General features: G+C 39.7%; 1 protein-coding gene across 1 annotated transcript; it reads right to left on the bottom strand.

Annotated features, from left to right (window-relative positions):
- Positions 1–1766: 1766 nt before the first annotated feature.
- Positions 1767–19465, bottom strand: LOC127629854 (A disintegrin and metalloproteinase with thrombospondin motifs 15-like). Its single transcript, XM_052107131.1, has 8 exons — positions 18304–19465; positions 10414–10546; positions 9416–9583; positions 8546–8829; positions 7963–8140; positions 7703–7878; positions 7123–7298; positions 1767–5755 (listed from the first exon to the last, which is right to left on the bottom strand). The coding sequence occupies exons 1-8, from the start codon at positions 19243–19245 to the stop codon at positions 4984–4986; spliced, it is 2829 nt and encodes a 942-aa protein (XP_051963091.1). The 5' UTR covers positions 19246–19465; the 3' UTR covers positions 1767–4983.
- Between the last annotated feature and the right edge of the window lie 5080 nt (positions 19466–24545).

Here is a 24545-nt window from a genome sequence, read left to right as displayed (position 1 = left end):
CTCGTTCCTTCCTCTCAGGGAACCGAGGTTATGTTAGTAACCGAGTTGTTTCATTGCCTAAAACGCTTTTATTGCATTTGTGCTGTATGTGCGCATCATCCTCATTATGTAAGAACTGTAGTAGTTCTTGTGACTATATGGAAACTATGTTTCTCCTTTGAATTTAATCCTCTCAGTAGTGGAAATATTGCTTTTGTCTTTAGTGGAAATATTCTTTATTTTTAGCAATTGGAATGACCCCACATTCTCACCATATCCAGTATGCCAGAAATCATCACTCTTAGATTAGTTAGCATAGTTTAGGTGTAACTATGCACACTTCCACATGAATTCAACAAATCAAGCAAACAAAAAAAAAAAAGAAGAAGAAGAAAAAAAGCAATGCAAGTGAATGGTGGCCAGAATTTTGAAGCTTCAAAAAGCACATAAAGGCATCATAAAAGTAATCCATAAGACTCCAGTGGTTTCATCTATATCTTCAGAAGCGATATGATAGTTCTAGGTGAGAAACTGATCAATATTTAAGTAATTTTTTGCAATAAATTGTCCTCCCTGCCTAGTATCTGGCGATATCAAAAAGAAAGCTGCTTTGAAACGAGGTGTGTTGTGAAAGGCGCTATACAAATAAAATTGACTTGACTTGATATGCACAAAGAATTTGAATCGTAAAAAAAACACAAAAAAAAGAACAATGTGAAAGTGAAAGTGGAGATTTATATAAAAAGGACTTAAATATTTATTTTTTTCACTCACATCAATCATATCACTGCTAAAGTCATTGATTGAACCCCTGGGGTTGTGTGGATTACTTTTATGCTGCCTTTCTGTGCTTAATGGACTTTCAAAGTTCTGGCCTCCATTCACTTGCACTCCTATGGACCTACTGAGATGAGATATTCTTCTAAAATATTTGTTTGTGTTCTGCAGCAGAAAGAAACTCATACACATCCAGGATGGCATCATGGTGAGTAATTGATGAGAAAATTGACATTTTTGGATGAACTATACCTTTAACTGTCTGCTTATGAATGCAGATATTTATGGCTTCCACGCACATTTAGGTCATAGCTGAAATATATCCCCCATCCAACTGTATTAACACATTTCCTTAAAGAGATCATTTACCCACCCTCATTTTGTTCTAAATACCTCACACTTTTTTCTTTATTTGAACACGAAAGGAGATTTTTTTTCCCTTAAAGTGAAAGTGAATATTAACTTCTTTTTGTGTGTTCCGCAAAATAATTGCAGTTGAACATGTGAATAAACATGAGGGTGCATAATGTTTAAGTTTAAAAATAAGTTTAAGCATCAAGTTGAGATGATAACAGTGAATCTTTTACACATGCTTTGATCCTTTAACTTTCCATATGTTTCCGATTTTTGTCTTGTTAGTAAAGTGTTTGAGCAGTAGCCCTAACAACGCATTATCTCACCTGTGGCTCAGCCTGATATGTGAAGCAAGGGAGATGACTGAGCTCTCTCACACAATAGGAGAGGATTATCAGGCCTGAGGTAGTCAGTTTTTTTTGGCCCTTTTTCCCAGGATAGTCAGAACAGTCGTATCAGCAGAATTCCAATGTCACTGAATGCCATGGAATTGTCCATGACGCTTCATCCGGCCTTTGTTGAAGAGATTAGTAAGTGTGGCATGACAAAATGACCTGAGCCACTACACTTTTTGGCACAGTTTGAGGCTTTCCATTAACGTATACATGCATACACATTTCCCCAGAGTGAGGGGACGCCTTGAAACATTTTGTGTCATTTCTGTATTTATTTGTGCACAGTTGATGAATGTATACATAGTATACAATGGATTCCAATAAACATAAGTGCCTTTCGGTGTATTAACACCAAAAATGAAACAAGGAAGCACCTTTTAGATGAATAAGAGTAAACAGGAACAATAGATCTGGTTTACATTGGTCATTTGCACAAGTTACAATACATCTTCATATATCCAGCAGAGAATAGATCTAATACATACTCAATAAAACATTGTTAATTGTCTATAGATTGTGATTTTTACAGCTATCAAGTCATAGTGGACATAGCAGACAGAAAAGACAATATACGTTTTCATGTTATTGAGGGAAATATTAAAGATCAAATGTGTACATCTGACTTTTTTTTCTGATCAAATTCAAGAGAAAAAAAGATAAAGTCTTTTAGATGTGGCAAAGAAATCACTTTTCTGTAATGACAAACCATTGCCTGTTTAGTAAAATTTGTAAAGCCTTTATGTACAATCATTTGCAGTAGAAAGGCTGTATCAACATCAGTGTCTTTAACAGAAATACATTTAGAAAGAAAATCAAGACAACTAAGGACATTCTTATGAAATACTTACATACTTAGCTGAATTAATAAAGTTGTATATTAATTACTTTTGTCCTTTTGTGTACAGTACCATATAGTGTCATCAAGCTTAATACTTTAGTTTTATACATTAACATTTTAATTCTTATTAATGTAAATATGTGTTTAGTATTTGTCCTCTTCCATCCCAAAATTACAAGGTAATTTACTCATAATGTTTTGCCCCAAAAGTCTTTTTTGTGCGTGATCTAAAATCTGCTAGTTGAACCTTCAATGATTTAAAACACTTTACAACTCTATTTATCTATTGGCTAGCTCAGCTTTATATATGAATACAAATTAATAATAGTGCATGGACCGAGTTGCCCTATTTGCGCATATAACATGCTTCACATTTAGATCAAATTCTTCACATGTATATTTAAACAAAATCTGAATGCTACAAACCCACACTTTTGCCACAATTTTTACCGATATCTTCACTTCATCTACAAACCACCTGCAGAGATGCTGTTTTTTTTTTTTAATGGCACTTTTACAAAAACGTGCAACAATTTACAACTTAACGTGGTCTGTGTTATTTGGCTGCTTTGAAACACATTGTCCTTTTCGAGGTAGGTGATATCGAACTGTACCTTACAACATAACATACAATGAAACAGTTTGCTCCTTTCCAAACTTATCAGTTAACAATTTTTTCTTGATATTATACCTGTTGCAAAGGTCAGCCACCTGATGCAGGGCCACAGATAAGGGGGGACAACTGGACCTTTTATTCCAGGCCTGGGCTTGAGGGGGGCCCGGACTGAAGGGGGGGGTCTACAGAAGGGCTATTCCATATTGTAGAGCACATCTAAAATGCGTTCAGCGGGACATTCAGGGCTTGACATTAATACACCTGCACACATGCCAAATGCAGGTAGAAATTCTGTCGCTCTTACTAGCCACTAATTGTATTCATCTCCTGTTCTGCGCTTTACAAGCAGTAAATATGCTTCTCAAACCTGATACATACATCTGTGTGACACACAAACACACAGACACACAAACAGACACACACACAAAGAGATCCAACCTGGTGTCATAGAGTCACATTACTACACCTATATTTTGCTAAATAATTTTTATGTCGCTCTTGAATGTATTGAGGCAGTTTCCTGGTGAAATGAACACTATAGGCACTACAACAACGATGACTTCTTTTCATTTTCACACAAATCACTAGAGAAATGGCTGTGTGGTAAATGATTATCAGTTCATCATTATCAGTTTTACTATAGTGCATGACTTCTTAGGTGATACATTTGAATGCTTATTCGAATTCAATCAAGTTGCTCGGTAGCTCAACTGATAAAGTGTTATACCTGCAATGCAAAGGACTAGGCTACGAGTCCTAAAGTAGCATAAGTGACGTAGAAGCCACTTAAGAATCTGCCTTTTTCAACTCACATCTGCTTTTTTTGACACTACTAGTGAGCTTGACTGCTACGTGCATTTTCCATTTCCCTTTTTGATTTGTGTTCAAATCAAATTCATGTTTTTACAGCTGATTTTCTGTAAAGCTGCATTGGTGCATTGTTTTTTTTTTTCTACTTTGGCAACAAAATCTCAATGTTCTCTCTTTGCACTGTCAAACAAACAAGTGATAGCCAGTGCTGGAGCATTTCACCAATCAGAAATTAGCCAAAAGTAATGGCCAGCATCTTCCAATCACTGCCAACCATTTAAAAATAAATACAATGATACACTATAAATTCTGAATCTATACTGATTAACATTATCCCATGTCTGCAAAGCATGTTGAGTGGTCCAAAAATCCTCTGCAGCCTGAAACTTAACTTTTGAAAGGCAGTTTGGATTTAATGCACTTGGCTTCATAGGAAAGATATAGGATGCTCCCTTGCTATTTAGTGAATGACTTAACCTCCCTTATGCTGTCTGCCTACCCTGGTCTCAGAACAGTTTGAAATGCACCATATTTTCATCCTAAAACAATATAAAGCCTCTGAAAGCATATATTTTTTTCTCAATGTGAAAATGCTGTTGTACACATTATTTTACATTGTATTCAGGAGCGTGGCATTTCGTGATAAATCGCCCAAATCTTAAAAATAGCATATCGGGTGAAACTAGATACTCAAATCTTTTCACTAAAACAGGTTTAATTGTACAAACTTAATTAGGTTTCTTACCAGTTTTGTTGGCATTTCTCCCAAAGACAAACTCTTCTGTGATCAGCGCCATTTTTTTTTGTCACATGACTCTGCACGTCGGAAGTTTAACCCTTTACTTACAATCCAGAGTCTCCTGAACTGAGATCAGTAATTTTAAATTTAAATGAAATTATGTGTTGCATATAGCAAAGCCAAAAAACAATGTCCACGCATGTTTATGTGGGGTAGCACAAGGTTAAGTTTTAGCATAGGGTAGATTTTGTTGATTTAAAACTCGATAGAGTATCAACCTTGAAAACCTCATCTGTTTGTGAGAACATTTTACTCACTTTTAGTGCTACAAAGTGGACATTTCACCTTGGAACTGCAGTGATACATGTAATAAACCACGTAATGTCATTTTGCAAAAATGTCTCCATGTTCATGTAATTTTCATGAGATTAGGCTGAAGGGATCACAATTTTTCTCCAACTGACGGCAATGGTCACTAGCAGGGCTTAACAGTGCAAAAGTCCAGTTCTTGTGGCTTTCTTTTGCTCGAGCAGTGATCTCTGGGTAAAAGCAGCCCTGTCTGAGTTATGCAGCGCAGTGGACGTCTCTTAAAGCCTTTCCCACAGGTTTTAGAACATGTGGACCATTCACCGATGCTCCATATAGGGCAGGGTTCACCACACACCCGCATGGGACTGGGTTTTTGGGTGCTATCACAGTGTGTGGCTGTTTGCCCGTCTGAGTTCAAACACTGTATTCGTCTGCTCTGGACCCCATTCCCACAGGTAACAGAGCACTTATCCCAATCCGCCACTACCCATTTATAAGAAGGCATCTGATAGGCTGGCTTTTTCAGTTCCACTTTATTGCTGTTCTCCAACACACTGTTCTGCGCATGGCTCCTATGTTCCTTCTTTAAGATCTTGTCCTCCTTATTCCCCACAGTCAGGTAGAAGGAGTACCGCACACGAGGAGGTGTCATTTTACCCACTGACAACAATTCCACTGTTAGGGGCTCTTTCAGAGGTCTGGAGGCTTGTAGAATCTCCACTGATGTGCCGGTTCCACTGTAGCGCAGTAGACTTCCCTTTACAATAATGTCTTTTTCTACGGCTGACACCACAAAATTTCCATTCAGGAGATACTTGCCATAGACATTCTTTACTGCTAAATAGTTGTCATCATTGACCAAACCACGGTAACCACGCTGCCTTACGTCCACGTTTGCGGCCCCAACAGGTAGAGTCACCACAAAGTTATACCCATGTCTAAAAAATTAGATCAGAGTATTGCTTCAACTGATGTTAACCCTTTAAGCAAGTGGTTCTCAACTGGTGGGGCTGTTGCTGTCTGCAACACTGCTAAATGAAAATAATACAATGCAACTAACTGTATAGTTTGAAGGATAGCAAAATAAACAGGCTTATTGACTTTAGAAAAGGAGATAATGCTTTCCATATCTTTAATTATTAATGGGATAGTTGATCCAAAAAATTAAAATTCTGTCATTATTACTCGCCCTTATGCCATCTAAGATCTTTCTTTTGCAGAGCACAAATGAAGAGTTTTAGAAGAATATTGAATGCAAGTGAATTGTGACCAAACATTTGAAGGTCCATAAAGCACATAAAGACAGAATAAAAGTAATCCATATGGCTCCATTGTTTTAATATATGTCTTCTGAAGCAATGCAATCACTTTGGGTGAGAAACAGGTCAATATTTAAGCCTTGTTTTACTTATAAATCTCCACTTTTTTTTAGTGGAGATAGTGGAGTGGAGATTTATAGTAAAAATGACTTAAATATTGATCTGTTTCTCACCCATACCTATCACATTGGCCCTAAAGATATAGATTTAACCACTGGAGTCATATGGATTACTTTTATGCTGCCTTGTGATTTTTGGAGCTTGCAAGGTCTGTTAACCATTCACTTGCATTAAATGAATCTACAGCGCTGAAATACTCTATTAAAAATCTTTGTTCTTCTAAAAATCTTCATACACATCTGAATGAGAATTCTCTTTTTAGGATGAACTATCCCATTAATGTCAAAACCTGTCTCAAATCAAACTCTACAGTATCTTGGTGCTTGATCTGCAACTTGATAAATTAGCTAAAACAAATACAATATTTGAACCAGTGTTTGTTCTATGTTTTAGACTGGTAAATCACACTGTTCTTGCAGTGTTTTTCTTTTGTTTTTCTATGTAAACATGCACTAGGCTAGACGGACGTCTTTGACCTTTGCCCCCCATTTCACTGTGTCGCCTACAATATTTTAGACAGCCGTATCAGGTTAAATAGAATGTTAACTTTTAAAAATGTGAAATTAAACAAATTATTTGTGCTGCGTCAAGCCTTTTTTTTTGTGCAAAAATGCATTCATTCTGACATGGCCCTAAAACTTCTAAAATCTAATGTTTCATATTGTGCAGTTCATAGAAGCATTTATACATTTCATTGATTGATTATAAGGACATTTTTCTTTCAGTATGTACGATAAATAATTTTGGAACTGTTTCAGGTCGCCACTTTAATGTAAAATTTGGTTTCTGAAGCAAAACCAGTTGAGAACCACTGCTTTAGACTCTTTTTGACACTGTTAAAACATACAAAGTGAGAAAGCACTTACATAGGTTTTGTAAACATTCCAGAGACTTTTTTGCAGTTTTTGTTGTCTCCGCCACATACACCACACTTGTCAAACTTCATGTCGGAGCTCAGCTTGCCATCACAGCCAGCCTTAATGCACTTTCCTTGAACACAAACCGCTGAGGTATCGGGCGAACAAGGTGTTCCGTCCACCACCTGTTATATAGTGGTAGATAACCTTTACTTTTAGTACTTGCACCACACATATAGACACTGGGAACCATAAAAGGAAACACAGAATGGGAGAGGCTCATCTGTTATTAGTTTTAGATCAAAATTAATTGTGTAACCATTGTAAACTGATACACTATAACTTTATTTGTTACTGATCTATGAGTTGTGCTCTCTTTCCATCTATGAGTTAAAATGAAAGCAACCCTGCACTTCATCACTCCACACGGCCATATCTGAGAGATAAGCGGCCACCATTTTTACAAGCCTCTACCTTGCTTTGAAAAGGGGATGTTATTATTTCTCCTGAACAAATGAACCACTAATTTCAAAACCACTTAGACCTTAGAAAATTAAGCAATTTTTTGCAGAAATATCAATTTACCAACCTTTTGTGCAAGGACATAAAAGTATCCAGTTCCATTGGCTCGGCAGATAAGCTTGCATCTGTCCTTAACAGAGACTCCAGAGTATTTAGGAACCCATACAACAGAGGGGCTAAGTCTGTTAGTATTGAGATTAAAGCCATTGAATGCCTCACACTGCTCCTCTCTAAAGCTCTTTCCTGCCAATGACAATGAATTAATCAATCAATCAATGTTAAACAGGACTAAACCATGTTATTCCTCATGAGTTGGAAACAGTTTACCTGACTCTTTACAAAACTCCAAGTTGCAGGAGCGATGCTTCACTCGCAATCCATGGCAGTACTTGCCCCCATTTGCAGAGATGGGGTTGTTACAATCTCTTTTAGCCAGCTGTACCCCTCCCCCACACGTACGGGAACACGGACCATATGGACCCCACCGACCCCAACGACCATCTACCTGCAGAAACAGTCCACATTGCTCAGAAACAATGACATCCTTGCTGAAAAGACAAATGTAGCTGGTGTTTTGGATGCTGGTCTATAGTATGGGATACTGGTGTACTCATGTTCCAATCAAGCTGCTTAAATAATATAACCAAGAAGTCCAGACAGACCATGATGGTCGACCAGCTAACGGTTACAGTAACATTTCCACTTTGGTGTGCATGGTTTTGTACAGTTTGGTTACAAACCGTTCCTGGCCTGGATTTGTTAACATTGTAGCTATCCATGCTTAGGACAGAGAACCATTCTGGTGGAACAGCTGTAGTGTTTGGGTAAATCATGATTGATAACTAGCCCAGTCAGTCCATTCTAATCCTGATTATTATAGATAAATCCTATAATATTGAGGATCACTCACCTTAACTGTGGTGGCATTTTGCTTATCAGTACAACTCCCTTGGTAGCATAGCTTGTTGTTGCCACAGTTAGTACCATCGGCCCAAGGAAAGTGGCGAGTCTGGCACACCAGCTGTTGTTTAGCTTTCCCAGTGCACCACAGTTTGGAGCAGGGCTGCATGTATGGACAGGGCTTAGATCCTGCACCGAAGGCCAGCTCGCATTGACGGCTGAGTGAGTAGCTGATGCCTGGAGGGTCCTCTGGTAGAGCCAATAGCTTTTGGGGCTGATCTAGCAGACAGTCACCTAGAAGTAAAAGTTAGTTCATACAAATTGTATATCTGATATGTCCATAATTTGTGTAGTGTACCATATCCTTGATGTATTCATTGATATTGTCTTCTTGTATTTCTTTTTATTTTGTATGTCTCTGCACATTCCATGGCTGGATATCATCCCTAATTGCTTTCTCCCTCTTCTCTATTATATTCTGGTCCCTATATGACTCATTCAATGTAATTCTGTCAGTTGAACATTGCTTACAAAAGTTATAGAATGCTGAAGTTTGGGTTTGTTCAAATCCCTAACCTAAGATATAAATATCTTTCTATTAAATATTAAGCATTTGCAGACATTTGGCTCTGTATAACATCATACCAAGGCATTACAAAGGAATATAGATCATAGATGTTCTATTTGCTAAACCAATTTTGACTGTGTCAGTACTCAGTAACCAGTCTTTGATTCAAATATTTCATGGCAGCTTTTCATCTTGTCTCAAATCACGCTGCGTTGCCAAGAGGCATATTGTCTTGGCTGCCATCTAATCATGGATGAGGTACACATAATCGTATATGACAAGAGTTGATTGAAACAGAGCAGCCAAACTTACCATGTCCAGAATCTAGGAAGTCTGTGATGATGGCAGCACTGCAGATGGACCAGGGACTGTGGTGGTCAATCTGGATCAGTGTGGGGGACATCATATGGTTGTCCCTCAACTTTCCAAATACCTCTTCACAAGCCTTCACATTGTCATGTGGCATACTGAAGACATGCCCTGGACATGAGAAAGAGTCAACCAAAACCTTGTCAGTCTTGATCTGTTTTCTTTGTCTTTCTTTCTTTCTTTCTTTCTCCACCCACCCACCCACCCAAACCCACCCATCCATCCATCCATCCATCTATCTATCTGTCTGTCTGTCTGTCTATCTATCATGTATCATCCATCCATCCATCTGTTCTATCATCCATCCAGCCATCCATCCCCATCCCCCCTCTTCTGTTTGCAAGGTGTAAGATAATGTCAGGTGAGTGACTAACACATATGTATGTATAAAGAAATTAATAGACCTGAACACACAATATAAGGATGGTACTGGTGGACTCACCCCACCAAGTGCCATTCTTTCAGCATCTGCTAATGTTTCCCCATCTGTCTTTTGTTAAAACCTTGTTTTCATAGGGTTCAAGAGATGAGGAAAACTTTTGATTGCAGTTGTCGTTGTTTTAGTTATTACTGTAATAATAAAGCCTTGACAGTAATTTTTTCTCTTGAAACTGCTGGCACTTAAGCTAAACAATAGACATGTTTGAAGATCAAGGAATCAGAGATAGGATTTCAGGAGTGAAAAGAATCTATCGAAATTCCATCACAGTAAAGGATTCAATTTGCAGTAATTTTACCACAGAAAGAGTCTCAGTGTGGGCACTGGCCAGAAAACTCAGTACCACGGGGTGAACCATGTTCAGGGACCTTCAGTTCACCTTTTACTTGGTCCACAGGATCCAATTTTGCTTTATTTATAATAACATTTATAAACTTTTGATCACAGCATTTTTTATGCTAGTCTCTCATGAAAAATCTTTTAAGCCAAATAGGCTTCTCACCTAGTTCGTGTGCAGTTGTAAAGGCTGATGGGAGGCCATCATCTTCAATTACTGAGCAGCTCCTTTTAGGATCACACATGGTGCCTACATCAGCCATACCAAGAGTGTCACACGTAGTAGCCCCACACAGGTCCTGTAAGAGAGAATGATAATGGTGTGAAACCAGCGATGATCTGAAAACATCTGAAACAATGTGACACAACAAGTATCAAGTGATTCAGTAATAGTTACTCACTCCTTTCAATAATATATTGATGCCAGGGTGACATCAGTTAACTTTATTCCAGCCTGTGTAATCACTACATTAATCTCCAGGCTTCCTCAATGAACTTTTCTCAGTGATTAGGTATGATTCAAATTGTGTGTCTGGACCGTCTTTTACCAATCTGTCAGATTTGAATATAAACTTTAGTGGTTGACCAATATATTGCCAAAGCTGATAAATTGGTCAATATTCTGCATTTTGTAATTATCGCCATTGGCCGATACATTTACCTGTTTGGCCGATTTGTTTCTTTAAGGGGGCTGAGAATTGCCTGCTTGCATTTGAAGCTACTGAGACATGTAATCGACCAGTCACGGTTCGTTTTATTGTTACGTTCCATTGTGATACTACAATAATAGACCAGTGTGCAACCCAGTGTCATTTAAACAGTACACATATCAGACTCGCAGCAGACCCATTTGAGTTAATAATGTTAATGTGCTCACCTGTTTCATTCTCCCTCTCTCTCCTTAATAGTTTCCTGTAACTTTTAACTCTCTTGTTTAATAAAAAAGCAAATATCAATAAAACTAATATCATATAACGTCTGCAAATATGCTCATATCTCATTTAAACAGATGTAATAAACCAACCTCACACAACTTCAGCAGATCCAGCATCCTGTGGAACACTCATAAATCTTCCTCTGAAGCACGTATTCTAACAGTCTCTCCTCACAGTTCCCTGTAACTTGTTTAATGATAAAAGGCAAATTTCAATAAAACTTCTTGTGATGAGGAGGAGGGCAGGGCCAGGCTGTGAGTGTGCACAGCCGGTCCCCAAACGGGCTAATGAGCTGAGGAGTTGGCAGTTCGAGGAGAGAAAAAACCACATGCAGCTGCCATGTGTGTGTATGTTTGTATCTTTTTAAGTTTTCATTAAACATTATTATATGCAGATATCTTGTTTAAAAAGATGTAATTCACAAACCTCACAAAAATTCACAGTTGTCTTCCCATCGAGTGCTCATCTAATATCTTCCTCTTAAGTGTGTATTCTATCAGCCAGAGTAAAAACTTTAGGATCAGGATCAAAAGTTCACAAATCATGATGGTCAATCCGTGACAATCCAAGCAGGCCATCCAGGCCGTTTAAACTGTCAGGAGATTGCTGCTTGCGCTGGAAGTGCTTGAGTTCAATTTCAAAGTAAAAGAGCTTCACATGTGCTATAAATAAATATTTTATTCACTGTGCAGTGTATAAACAATTGGTTTGAATCTGTATTTTTGGAGAAAATGCAATTGTTAACATGGACATGCCATCCATGGTTGCTGGTCTACTGTGTGTACTTTTATTTCCTTCTTCCTAATATATTAACATTTTCTTCATGTGCAAATAAATTACTGAAATTTGATGACTAAACAGAAATCAGAAAAAAATGCTTTCTACCATTTAAAATACAATATAATTTTTTTATATTCTTTTTACAAAGTGTGAAATTGAGTAAATATAGTGCTAAAAAAAATTGTTTATTAAATTTTTTTTTTTTTTTTTTTTTAGCAATTTCATGTTTATGTTTACTATACTAAATTGTGGGATATATCGGCATTGTATCTACCAATTGACCACCCTGCACTCTGGTTATCTGCATTGGCATCTGCCATTAAAAAACCCATATCGGTGGATCACTAAAAAGCTTAAATTATACACTATCCACATAATGAGAAACACAGAGCTGCCAGCAAGGGTGGCCAAGAATGCCTGTAAACAGCTGTAGTTACGACATAGTTAAGTGGGCATACAGAACTATAGCGCAAGAACATCATAATGCAGCCACCTTGTGCTTTTAGGTATAACATTTTAGAAGGCTGAATGCATTCCAAGATTCTCTTTACATCAAAGGTTTGTCTTTCTCATAAAGTCAAACATTTCATGACCAATGCAATTGGCTTTTAGAAGATCAGAATATCAATGTGTGCGGGTGTAACGAATGTAGCAATGAAGGCAGACGAGGAGGTGCGGATCCAAAAGCAGGTTCCTTATTATAAACCAAAGTGAGGGCAAACAAACAGGAACAAAGAAATATCCACGAGGGGAAAACAACATGAACATGAACATGAAAAACATCCACAGGCAGGAGAAACAACCATAACATTCACGTACAACAACATTCAACAACCGACAAGGGAATGAAGGAACAAACAGGGTTTAAATACACAAGGACAAGGGTAACAAGGCCAATCAACAAACAGAACTCAAACAGGCTAACAAGATAATTAACTAAAACCAATGACAAACAAGAACTGAATCAAGGTAATCAAACAATGAACCAATAAAACCCAGATACAAAACATGGAGGGAAAACAGGATGTGACAAAACTAGGAACTGAACAGGAATTTTCAAAATAAAAGTACACAAAAGAACAAAGGACAACAATGAACATGACAGAATCCCCCCTCAAAAGGATCGGATTCCAGACGATCCTGAAACAAAAAACAAAAACCCACAAAAACAACATAAGGGCACCAGGGGCAAACAGACAGTCCAAGTGGGCACATGGGCAGACAGACAGACCAGGGGGGCACAATGGGCAGGCTGGAAGTCCAGGGGGGCGCAGAGGGCAAGACAGGCAGGTCACGGAGGTGCAAGGGGCAGACAGGAAGTCCAAGGGGGCACAGAGGGCAGGCAGGAAGTCCAAGGGGGAAATGAGACAGTCCACGGGGGCACAAATGGAGATGAGACAGTCCACGGGGCCCATTAGGCAGCCCCGGAGGGCACAAAGGGACAGGGTTAGGGGGCCAGGGAGGTATCGACCGGGCAAGGATAGGTCTGGGGGACCGGGGAGGAGGCCACAGGACAGGAACAGGGTCAGGGGGCCTGGGAAGAGGCCACCGGACAGGGGGCCAGAGGTCTAGGAGGAGGCCTGGGAGGCAGGAGGCCAGGCAGGGCCACGGAGGAACAGGTCTAGGAGGCCTGGGAGGCAGCCTCAGGACAGGGACAGGTTTAGATGGCCCGGGGGCTGGCCATAAGGCAAGGGCCAGCTCAGGGGGCCTAGGAGGAGGCCACAGGATAGAGGCCGATCTAGGTGGCCTAGGAGATGGCCATGGGGCAAGGACCGGTTCAGGAGGTCTGGGAGCTGGCCTCAGAGCAAGGACGGGCTCAGGGGGCCTGGGAGTGGGCCACAGGGCAAGAATAGGTTCAGGAGGCCTGGGGGTTGACCACGGGATGTGGGTAGGTTTGGGGGACCTGGGTGGTGGCCGCCAGATAGGGACCAGTGGAGCCGCGTGAGGCGGAGCCAAGGAGGACTTCGGAGGCAGAGCCGTAGAAGATTTGGGAGGCTGCGTCGAAGGAGGCGTAGGCAGGACCGTGGGGGGCTTAGGAGGCGGAGCCGAGGGAGGTGGCGCCGTAGGAGGTTTTCAGGCGGTGAGCTGGAAGGCTTCGGAGGTGGAGCCGAGGAAGGTTGAGCCGTAGGAGACTGGAGAGGCAGAGCCGTGGTAGGCGGAGCCGTAGGAGGCTCGGGAGGTGGAGCCGCAGGAGGCTCGGTGGGGCGGAGCCGCAGGAGGCTGAGCCATAGGAGGCGGAGCCATGAGAGGCTCGGGAGGCGGAGCAGTAGGAGGCTGAGCCATAGGAGGCGGAGCCCTGGAAGGCTCGAGAGGCTTGAGGGGCGGTGCCCTGGTAGGCTCGAGAGGCTTGAGGGGCGGAGCCCTAGAAGGCTCGAGAGGCTTGAGGGGCGGAGCCCTGGAAGGCTCGAGAAACTTGAGTGGCGGAGCCCTGGAAGGTTCGAGAGACTTGAGAGGCGGAGCCCTGGGAGGCTCGGGAGGAGGAGCCCTGGAACGCTCGAGAGGCTCAAGAGACTTGAGGCGGAGCCCTGGGAGGCTCGGGGGGCGGAGCTCTGGGAAGCTCAGGATGCTCGGTAGGCGGGGCTCTGGAAAGCTCGGGAAACTCGGAAGGCGGAGCTCTGGAAAGCTCGGGAAACTCGGAAGGCGGAGCTCTGGAAAGCTCGGGAAACTCGGAAGGCGGAGCTCTGGAAAGCTCGGGAAACTCGGGAGGAGGAGCCCTAGAAGACGAGAGACTTGAGAGGGGGAGCCCTGGGAGGCTCGAGTGGTGGAGCCCTGGAAGACTCGAGAGACTTGGGAGGGGGAGCCCTGGGAGGCTCGAGTGGCGGAGCCCTGGAAGACTCGAGAGACTTGGGAGGCGGAGCCCTGGAAGGCTCAGGAGGAGGAGTCCTGGAAGACTCGAGAGACTTGGGAGGAGGAGCCCTGGAAGGCTCGGGAGGCGCTGGCTCTGGGACGGTCGAGGCTACAGGCGCTGGCTCTGGGACGGTCGAGGCTACAGGCGCTGGCTCATGGATATCTGAGGCTACAGGCACTGGCTGGGTGACCGAGGCATGCGCTGGCTTGGGTTCGCTGACCGTGGCTGACGAGGACTCAGGATCGCTCACGGTGACATGCGTGGGCTCTGGCTCGCTCACGGTGACATGCGTGGGCTCTGGCTCGCTCACGGTGACATGCGTGGGCTCTGGCTCGCAGACCGGGGCAGGCGCGAACCGGGAGGCAGAACCCCGTCTTCTCACCCTCCTCCGGGCAGACGAAGTGGACCGTGCAGGCTCGATGACGGCAACAGGCGTGGGGGTTTGCACACTGACCGTAGGGGCTGGCGTGACAGGGAGAGCTAGGGACGACTGGAGAGTCACCACCGTGGGAGGGGAGGCAGGATCCTCATCCACAACATCCACAGTAAGTGGCGAGCCGCATACCAGCAGCGTCTCCGCCACAAAATCACAGAGCGTCCAGCCGCGTGTCGCCGGTGGCAACCGCTCCTTCAGTGAGGGGTTCAGGTTACCCCAGAAGAAAACCACCAAGGCCGAAGTCCGGAAGTCGGAGATGTTTGCCAGCTCAAGGAAGTCACGGATGTGGTCCTCCATCGGTCGGTCCTCTTGCTTTAGGCAAAGCAGCTGGTAGTTCGCTTGCTGAACCGCTGGATCTATAGTGTGGTCGGTCGTTCTGTAACGAATGTAGGAGTGAAGGCAGACGAGGAGGTGCGGATCCAAAAGCAGGTTCTTTATTATAAATCAAAGTGAGGGCAAACAAACAGGAACAAAGCAATATCCACGAGGGGAAAACAACATGAACATGAAAAACATCCACAGGCAGGAGAAACAACCATAACATTCACGTACAACAACATTCAACAACCGACAAGGGAATGAAGGAACAAACAGGGTTTAAATACACAAGAACAAGGGTAACAAGGCCAGTCAACAAACAGAACTCTGAAACAGGCTAACAAGATCATTAACTAAAACCAATGACAAACAAGAACTGAATCAAGGTAATCAAACAATGAACCAATAAAACCCAGATACAAAACATGGAGGGAAAACAGGATGTGACAAAACTAGGAACTGAACAGGAATTTTCAAAATAAAAGTACACAAAAGAACAAAGGACAACAATGAACATGACAGCTGGTTAATGACGTGACATAGATTATTTTAATTTTTATCCATGTCTATTAAAAAACTTTATAATTCACACAAAACTAAATTAATAGTTTTGTGTGAATTATAAAGTTTTTTAATAGACATGGATAAAAATTAAATGCACCTCTGCTATGATGAACGTGTTTCAAAAGTAATACAAGTATACAGTACTATTTAACTATAACATTTTAAAAAAATTTTGTGGGGTTTAAATTTCAAGTGTAATTTATTTCAAACTGTTTTCTGAACACACTCTTCATCTGACATTGGAGGAACTAGCAGATGGTTCAGCCCCCAATTTCCGCCATTGGTTGAGTCAATGTTGTTGAGTCGGCCGGGTTGCATTTCCCAAAACCTTAGTCAGCCAACCAATGTTGCAAGTTCCGTCGTTATCAACATAGTTTAACAATTTGGTGTTTCTTGAAACCATTATTCAAACAAACATTCACAAACAACATCCCAAAGTTATGTGGATGGAACTACAGATGAATAGTTTCTGTTAAGACTTTGACCACGTTTACATGCACTCAAAAAATAATTTATTCTGGGGTTTTGCAGAAAGCGGGGTTCTGAAATGTCACAGGAATGCAAATGTAGCCATTTAGGGATTAAAAGACTGTTAAGAGATAGCACTTCAACACAAACGGTTTCTGTCGGACAACACAGCTTTTGTGCATTAATGCATAAGTGCCGTCCTTAAGGAGTCCATAGGGAGAACGGACCTGTAGAGTGAAAAAAGTGGGATGTAGAGTGAAACTATTGCAGTGGAATGTATTTAGTCCCTTTCACACTGCAGGAACTAAAGCCCGTTTTAGGTAAGTCTACCCGGAACCAGTACTTTTTAGTTGTTTTTGCACATGAGGAACTATAGTTCCTCTTAGCCAATTAGAGGGACTTTTTAGCTCCTATTCTGGGGTAGAAGACTCTGGGAGGATGTTGCAACCTGTGATTGGACAAACACGTATGACGCTCAAATAGGTGAGAAACTCGAAGAGTTGGCAGCCACCATGAGTAAATGAACTTTAGCTGCTACCTTGCTACTCAGAGGACTGTGCTAATTTTCCAAGTCCTTAACAGAAATAACATGAAACCGACAAAGTATCTAAAAGGTATCGCCTGTTTCACATATTATGTGTATGCAAGGGGTGAGCAGAGCTCCTATTAAGCGTTCTCATCTAGAAAGTTACTAAGGGTAAAGTACCGGGACTGTATGTGGGAAACGGGGTTCTGTTGCATCATGACAGTGCTTTCATGTTGTCAACAGCTTTTCAGGAAATCAACCTATGAATGGTTTACTTATAATTGTTTCTGCATCTTAAACTGGGAGAGGAGAAAGTATTTTAACATAAAAAAATGAAAACACACTTCAGTTTTAAAGTCAGAAATGTCTAATAGAGCTGTTCAGCCATGACGCCAATTTGTAGGGAACACAAAATTCTAATTTGCCATGGGTTCCCTCTGGATTTTCCTATGGGTTTTTTTTTAATAGGTGTTTCAAGCTTATGAGTAAAATATTAACATTACTTGACGATATGTGGGTGTTTTATTCTACAACATAAATTGCACCCAGTCATACCTCAAATGTGAATTTTGAAGCTGCCATGTGTGTGTTTTTTTTAAATAATTGTATTTAAGCAAACAAATATAGTTATAAACAAATAAGCAAACAATATAGTTATATGGCTAGTTATTTGTACTTCCTGAATGTATAATGTAAAGATATTTTCAAAATATTTAAAACAATAGAAAATAAGAATTTTAATAAGAGGATCAAGGCATTCGGTTATGGTAAAATAACAGGTGCAGCGCAGACCATCGTACTTCAGAGACCATTCTAATGACGGCTGACTTGGATCACTCCGTGTGCTTGAGTCAGTATTACATTCAGTGTTTTGGCACGAACTCTTGGCGTGTCCTCTCAACTTTCGGGTGATGTAATGTGCACTTTTAAGTTTACATTGGCATTCAAGGGTAATGAAGCAAATTACATTTGCTTTTAGGGGCACTCCCAAGCCATTACATATTTCCTCAAACATTTCACTATTTTCTATAGAAGGTATGTCATGTTATCAAGCTAAATCTCTGAAAGCGCCTACACTGTTAAAAGTGGTGACATGCAACTTACCTTAAAGGCCTATTTCTACCTGATCTAAGCCTATTCAGAAGAAATGTCATGTAAAATATGGGAGCATCATTTCTTACCTGTTTTGTAAACAAAATAGCCGTGTCCCAGTACTCTGGATGTTTGTCGTTGTTCTTATTGAGCTTCTTCTGCCAGGTGCAGAAATTGCGCAGGGTTAGCGCCGCGTTACTGGATACTCTAGGTCCTTTCTCAGCCTCATTAATCACCATAAGCTTCACGACCACTATACTGATGGCGTTCAAGATACTGGGGTGTTTGTACAGCTTTGCAGTGACAGACATAAGGGTCAAAAGATAATGCTTGAGGTCGTCACCGTGGAATTTTGCCATAGACTCATCAGCAACAACCAGGACCTCGACGTATCTTGGCAAAGAGGCGAATCTTTTTGATCTGCTCATGCTTTTCATCAAAGTTTCTGTGTGTCCCTTTAAATGTTGGTACTTTTCTATGGACCCCACAACGCCGTGGTTTGAACCAGATGTAACTCCGCACCAAGATGTTGAGTTTGGAGTGAATGGACTGTTAATGTATCTTCTGCGGATGATGTGCGTTTTTTCAGCATCATCTGAAGTCAGTCCTAGTGTTGTATTGCTCGACCTGAGTTCGAGCTGGTATTCCATCCCGTTGTACGAAAACGCCCCTCGGACACCTCGACAGACACTGAGGGCTGCGTAAGAATTCATGTCTGTGTTAACATCACCGGAGTAAAAGCACCGTCTAAAATCAGATCCTAAAGACGAGGTGTCATACTGAAATGTGCCATCAGGAGCAAGAAAACTAGAGTCAGGCAGAAGATTAAGATACAATTCCTGATTAAAAGCGCTTATTCTGTAAACAACTAGTTCTTTGCTCAGTTTGACACTCTTTTTGATGAGGTGACTTGGGAAATGTTCACGGTCAAGTCGCACAGGTTCACAAAATTCACTTTCCAGACAGAGGTATGTCTTCGTTAAAAACAGCATTAGTAAGAGAGTTAACAAACAAACTTGGAAAACCGACATCGTTGTTGGTGGTGATTAAATATCCCTCAAAGTGTCACTGACACCGTGATGCTCTTGATCACGGTTTTGAAAATCCGAGAATTATGGATTGCGGCAATATTCCATCGCCATGCTGTTTCTCTCCATGTAGGCTATGCGTCATATGTAAACATTGCAAATTGTAATGAGAGTTTTGAGCAGGTTCAAATGAGAGCTCATGGTTCATATTCATGAACACCGCAGTCACGTCTAGCTCTCTAAATACGAGCATCACTAACCCAAGCGCGTGCGCTTCATAGGTTACCTCCCACTCTGTAGAAATGTGCATGTGTGATTTGCAGAGATGTGTGGCATATTCTGCACATAATTTTGAGGGGAAACAAGGTGAATAGGTCTATTTATTCATAGTTATTTTATTTAGCCTCAAATTTGAACAACCCGTGCCTTTTAGGCCAAAATGAAATGCACGTGTTTGTTATGAATACACAGAACTATAACTGCACGTATGCTACTTCGTTACAACACTGTAATAAATAAATAAATACATTGAGTGGGGTTTAATTAAAAAACCTAGAAAACAATTTCCAACGCAGAAATTGCTAGAAAATGTAATATACCATATTGTCTACTTAACTACTTTATAAGAAATTAAGCCATGATTTTAAAAGTGTAGCATTACAATGCTGTTTAATGCATTTAGTCATGTACCAGATCCCACATGGAAGTCTTGCATATAGAAATACATGCTAAATAATCTATTAGGCAACATATATTGCTTTAATGGCGTTAGAAATAAGGACTAGAGTTGCGCATGTTGACCTGAACTCTTGGTGCACAAAACACAATGACGGTAACAATCAGCAGATCTTTTTTTTTTTTTTTTTATCATGAACAGATAATTTTGAGTAGATATTAAACTTCAGACTTCAAAACAAGAAGTTACTAAGCGTAAAAGCAAAATCAAAAGATTTGAAAAGTTAAGTCAAATTTACTTATTTCATTTACTTGTGAAATCTTCTCAAAATGATGAATAAATACGACAAGTTTTCTCCTTTAGGATTGATACATGATGACGCATTTTGAAAAGATAAACAAACAAAAAAATATTTGCTTATAAGCTAGAGCATTCATTTTTACATGATTGGATTGAGAACCAATGTAGAATTTACTTAATATTTTCAAGTTCACATTTAAACTAGCTTATTTCATGTAGAAAGTATCTAATCTTTTTTGCTTTTTTTTATTCACCACCAATTTTTTTTTTTTTTTTTTGTACAGTCAAGAGTGTATGTCAGCTGTAACAGATAACTTCATATTTGTAATTTTAACATATAGCTATGTTTTATACACTAATTTTAACATATAGCTATGTTTTATACACTAATTTTAACATATAGCTATGTTTTATACACTAATTTTAACATATAGCTATGCATACACTAGAAGCTAAAAATATTTAGCTTCTAGTGTATGCACTCTTAGAGAGGTAGTGGAAGTAATTGGTTCACTCAAATGGTTAATTTCAAAGGACTGGTTAAAAAAAATTGGATTTGTGTGATGAGTAATCACGTAGAAATAGAATAAGCGGGATATTATATTCTGTAAAAATTATAACATATGTCTACGCATTAAAATTTGTATGACAGAGATAAACAAATCAATGCAAAAATGCATCGCACGTCTAAAGTTCTGAAACAAATTAGGCCTCTAATCAGGGCTGTAACAAGGTAACCTGGGCCCGCTGACTCTTTTTTTACTCTGGGCCCCTTTCCTATTAAAAACTACAGTTCAGAATTTGTTGTGGGGCCTCCTGGACCTTTGGGCCCCTAGAATCGTTGTCATTTTTCACTCTACTAGCTACAGGCCTGCCTATAATGCTGCATTCCATTCAAGGTTGGATGTGGGATATTCCTACTTGATATCTTCCATCTCCAACCATAAAGTCATTATCAAAAGAGGGCATAATTGACCATGTTTTATACACCTGTGTCTGCAAATGTTTGTTAAACAAGCTGTAATATCATGTAATATCATATTATTTAATAAAAGAGAATGCTTAATATTACTGTTGCGCACCGGCATCTAGGCAAAATCGGAGATGAAAATGTCCGCATGAGTTTCCAAGTTGAAATTTCGACTTTAAGTGGTGTTCCATTGCACTTTTCCTAGTAGGAAGTTGGAAAATCTGACTTTCCGAGTTGAATGGAATGCAGCATAATACAATTAATATATATATATATTAAAAAAAAGCTAAAGCTTTGTGCACATAGTGTTTGTAATTTTTGTATGTATATTACTGACATGTGTGGACCACACAGACAAGTTTTTCACTCATCATTACACTTGTGCACATGATAACAATAAAGTGATTTGATATGAAGTAGTGACAATTCTATTTACTGCCATATCTCAGGAAGAAAGAAACAAAATAAAAGTCAAACAAATGCAGTATAAAACAGGGGGTTATATGGTCAGTGCATATTCAGAGATTCGTAATGTATAGGGCCATCCTTTGATGAAATATTGGAATATAATTCATTTATAATATAATACATTTCATATAAAAAATTAAATGTTAAATCTGTGCGGTATCATTTAAATAAAGTAAACTTTTTAAATCTTTAAAAAAGGCCTCAATAGCTTTTGTCTCATTCTCAGATACTCTCAAACATTAGAAGTTGCATGCTTTCAACACTTTGACTTTAACGCGTACTTTAAAACGTGATTTTAAAAACTGCTCAAGGGGGACCCCTGAAAAAATTTGGGGCTTTACTAAATATCAACTCCTTGTGTCGCCCATGCTATGGAATAATAATGAGCTATACGTAATTCTAAACATGTGCCATTTTCCTGACTCTCTCCAGTCATTCCTCTTCTTCATGCTTCCACAGTCTTGGAAGTCATCACCACACTTTTTACAAGCATACTGTTCATACTTCTGCTAATTTCTGCATTCCCTTTGGTAGTGCTTTCTTGCCTGCTGCTTTCCTCTATAGACAATTTTTAACCCTGAACGCTTCTAGACCTTATGAAATGCTTCAAAACGTTGGTGCTTCAATGAACCAGAGAAGTCAGTTGACAAGGCAAGTAATGTGTCTTATGTCAATAGTATATCAGGCCCCAGGATGGACTAAAATATAACCCAAATGTTGAAAAGCATTTCAACGACATGTACATTTTCTACCCATTTTGCTTGCATAACTCCTGTTTGTGTAACTACTGCAAAACATCTGACACTTAAATAGCACTTTGGCTTAAACATTTGTTTGTTTTACATATTTTCTGGAAAATGTACATAGAAATTTGAATGGCACTCAAGATGATTTACCAAAAAGTGGCCCAATATACACCACTCTAAAACTCTAAAAAAGTTTTTATGATCATTTCAGAGCTTTCGACATCATAAAGTGTGAGGTATTCCTTCAATATGCTCCTCCTTTTTCTAATATGTCTAATTCATTGCACAAATAAACCTGGGCATTAAGTGATTTTTATTATTATTAATTGTATCTATCAACAATGTTATATTTTATCAGTTTATTTTATAAAGCATAGCCACATAAATTTAGAACTCACACATGGATCCTGATACCTCTGCTCTTCATTTGCTCTGATGATATAGTGCCTGGTTTTTGGATTTTGTCAAACATAACATAATCAATAGATAGTAATCAGATTCATCCTTGATTAAATCCATAATTTGCGTACATACAGGTTTTTTTCTCCAATAAATAATTTTCCATTTAATTGTGTTCATGATGACCAACAAACCAATGGAGGAACATACTGTAAATACTAAAAAGATTGAAGTGAGTGTATATGTGTTTATGAGAAAAATATATCAGGATAATTCACTGTGAGTGGATTTTCTCTCTCTCTGATGTAATTCTAGGCAAGTATATTGACCAAGAGGTTTCAGGCCCTGCTTGTTTGTGTAGTCTTGCTACTACACGAAGCATCCTTCAGATTGTCCCCAACCCCCCTCTTGATGGCTGCTCTTGTCTCCTGAGCTCCACATATGCAGTGGTGACAGGGCATTGTAAGCTCTTTAGAAGCAGCACATGCAGTGGATGACTGTCCATGATGACACCAGCTGACTGTGAACTGCTGTATGCTTGTCAGATGACCCACATGTAGAGCATTGCAACTGCTTTGCCCTTGCCCACAGTAAAACAGAAAGATAGTGATACTATGGAGGAGCCTCTCTGGAATTGCTCCATCATTTTGCTTTTGCACAGCAGGATCTTTCCAGGGACCTTGCATACATGCATGCCATACACTGAAAATAACAGGAAAATGCAGGTTGTCCGATTTTCTGAATTATATTATTTGTGATCTTTAAAACAAAATAATTTTTCTCTTCCAAACTTGTTTTCTTTGTTTTTGATTATTGTAATTGTCTAAAATGTACACTCTACTCTATATTATGTCGAGTGAATTTAAACCAATTAAGTTCAATAACATGGGCAAGTTGATTTGGGCAAGGCCCAAATGCTTTGCATGTGACCTGATGTGGAGAGAATTTTTTTTAATTAGTTGTTATTTTATGCATTTTTGAGCAAGATAAGAAAAGAGGTAGATTTAATAGTTTAATGTTGTTATTTTGGGATTTAGATCTGATTCTGATATGCTGGGTTACCATTGTGGTGAAGAATGGAGCTTTTGCTTCGTTTGAGGATGGTGTACAAACATCTTGCTATATGTTGCTTTCCTCATACTACTTAGCATTTAGTATGCTAATGCATGTGATTGATAGCTAGCTAGCAGTTAGGTAACTGCTAGCTAACAAAACTTTATAACAAATCAGTAATGTGACATAAAAATGTTATGTTAAATTGAAGAAATGAATCATGTGAAGGACACATAAAAATCTACTTAATTGGGTAATTTAAAATGTATTTTATTCCATTGTGTTGAAATGAAATGAACAAATGATTGATTGATGGATTGCTTGATTTATTGATTGATTGAATGATTGATTGAAACACTTTATTAATCCCTTAAATGGAAATTACTTTGTTACAGTAGCACATAAATATAAAAGTGCATTTAGCAAAATACAATACATTATTCACTGGTGGCCAAAAGTTTGGAATAATGTACAGATTTTAATCTTATGGAATGAAATTGGTACATTTATTCACCAAAGTGGCATTCAACTGATCACAATGTATAGTCAGGACATTAATAATGTGAAAAATTACTATTGCAATTGAAAAAAAAACTACTTCAAAGATTTCTCATCAAAAAATCCTCCACATGCAGCAATAACAGCTTTGTCAGTTTGTCCAGATACTCAGGTGACATTTCACCCCACACTT

This window comes from Xyrauchen texanus, chromosome 36, assembly GCF_025860055.1.
Source record: "Xyrauchen texanus isolate HMW12.3.18 chromosome 36, RBS_HiC_50CHRs, whole genome shotgun sequence".
NCBI lineage: Eukaryota > Metazoa > Chordata > Actinopteri > Cypriniformes > Catostomidae > Xyrauchen > Xyrauchen texanus.
This window is presented reverse-complemented; position numbering and strand designations above follow the sequence as displayed.

Coding starts and splice junctions, on each gene's coding strand:
- LOC127629854 (XM_052107131.1), bottom strand. CDS start 19,245: ATGTCGGTTTTCCAAGTTTGTTTGTTAACTCTCTTACTAATGCTGTTT. Junction 9,584..10,413: donor TACAACTGCACACGAACTAG/GTGAGAAGCCTA, acceptor TCTCATGTCCAG/GGCATGTCTTCAGTATGCCA. Junction 5,756..7,122: donor GGAATGTTTACAAAACCTAT/GTAAGTGCTTTC, acceptor CTAATTTTTTAG/ACATGGGTATAACTTTGTGG.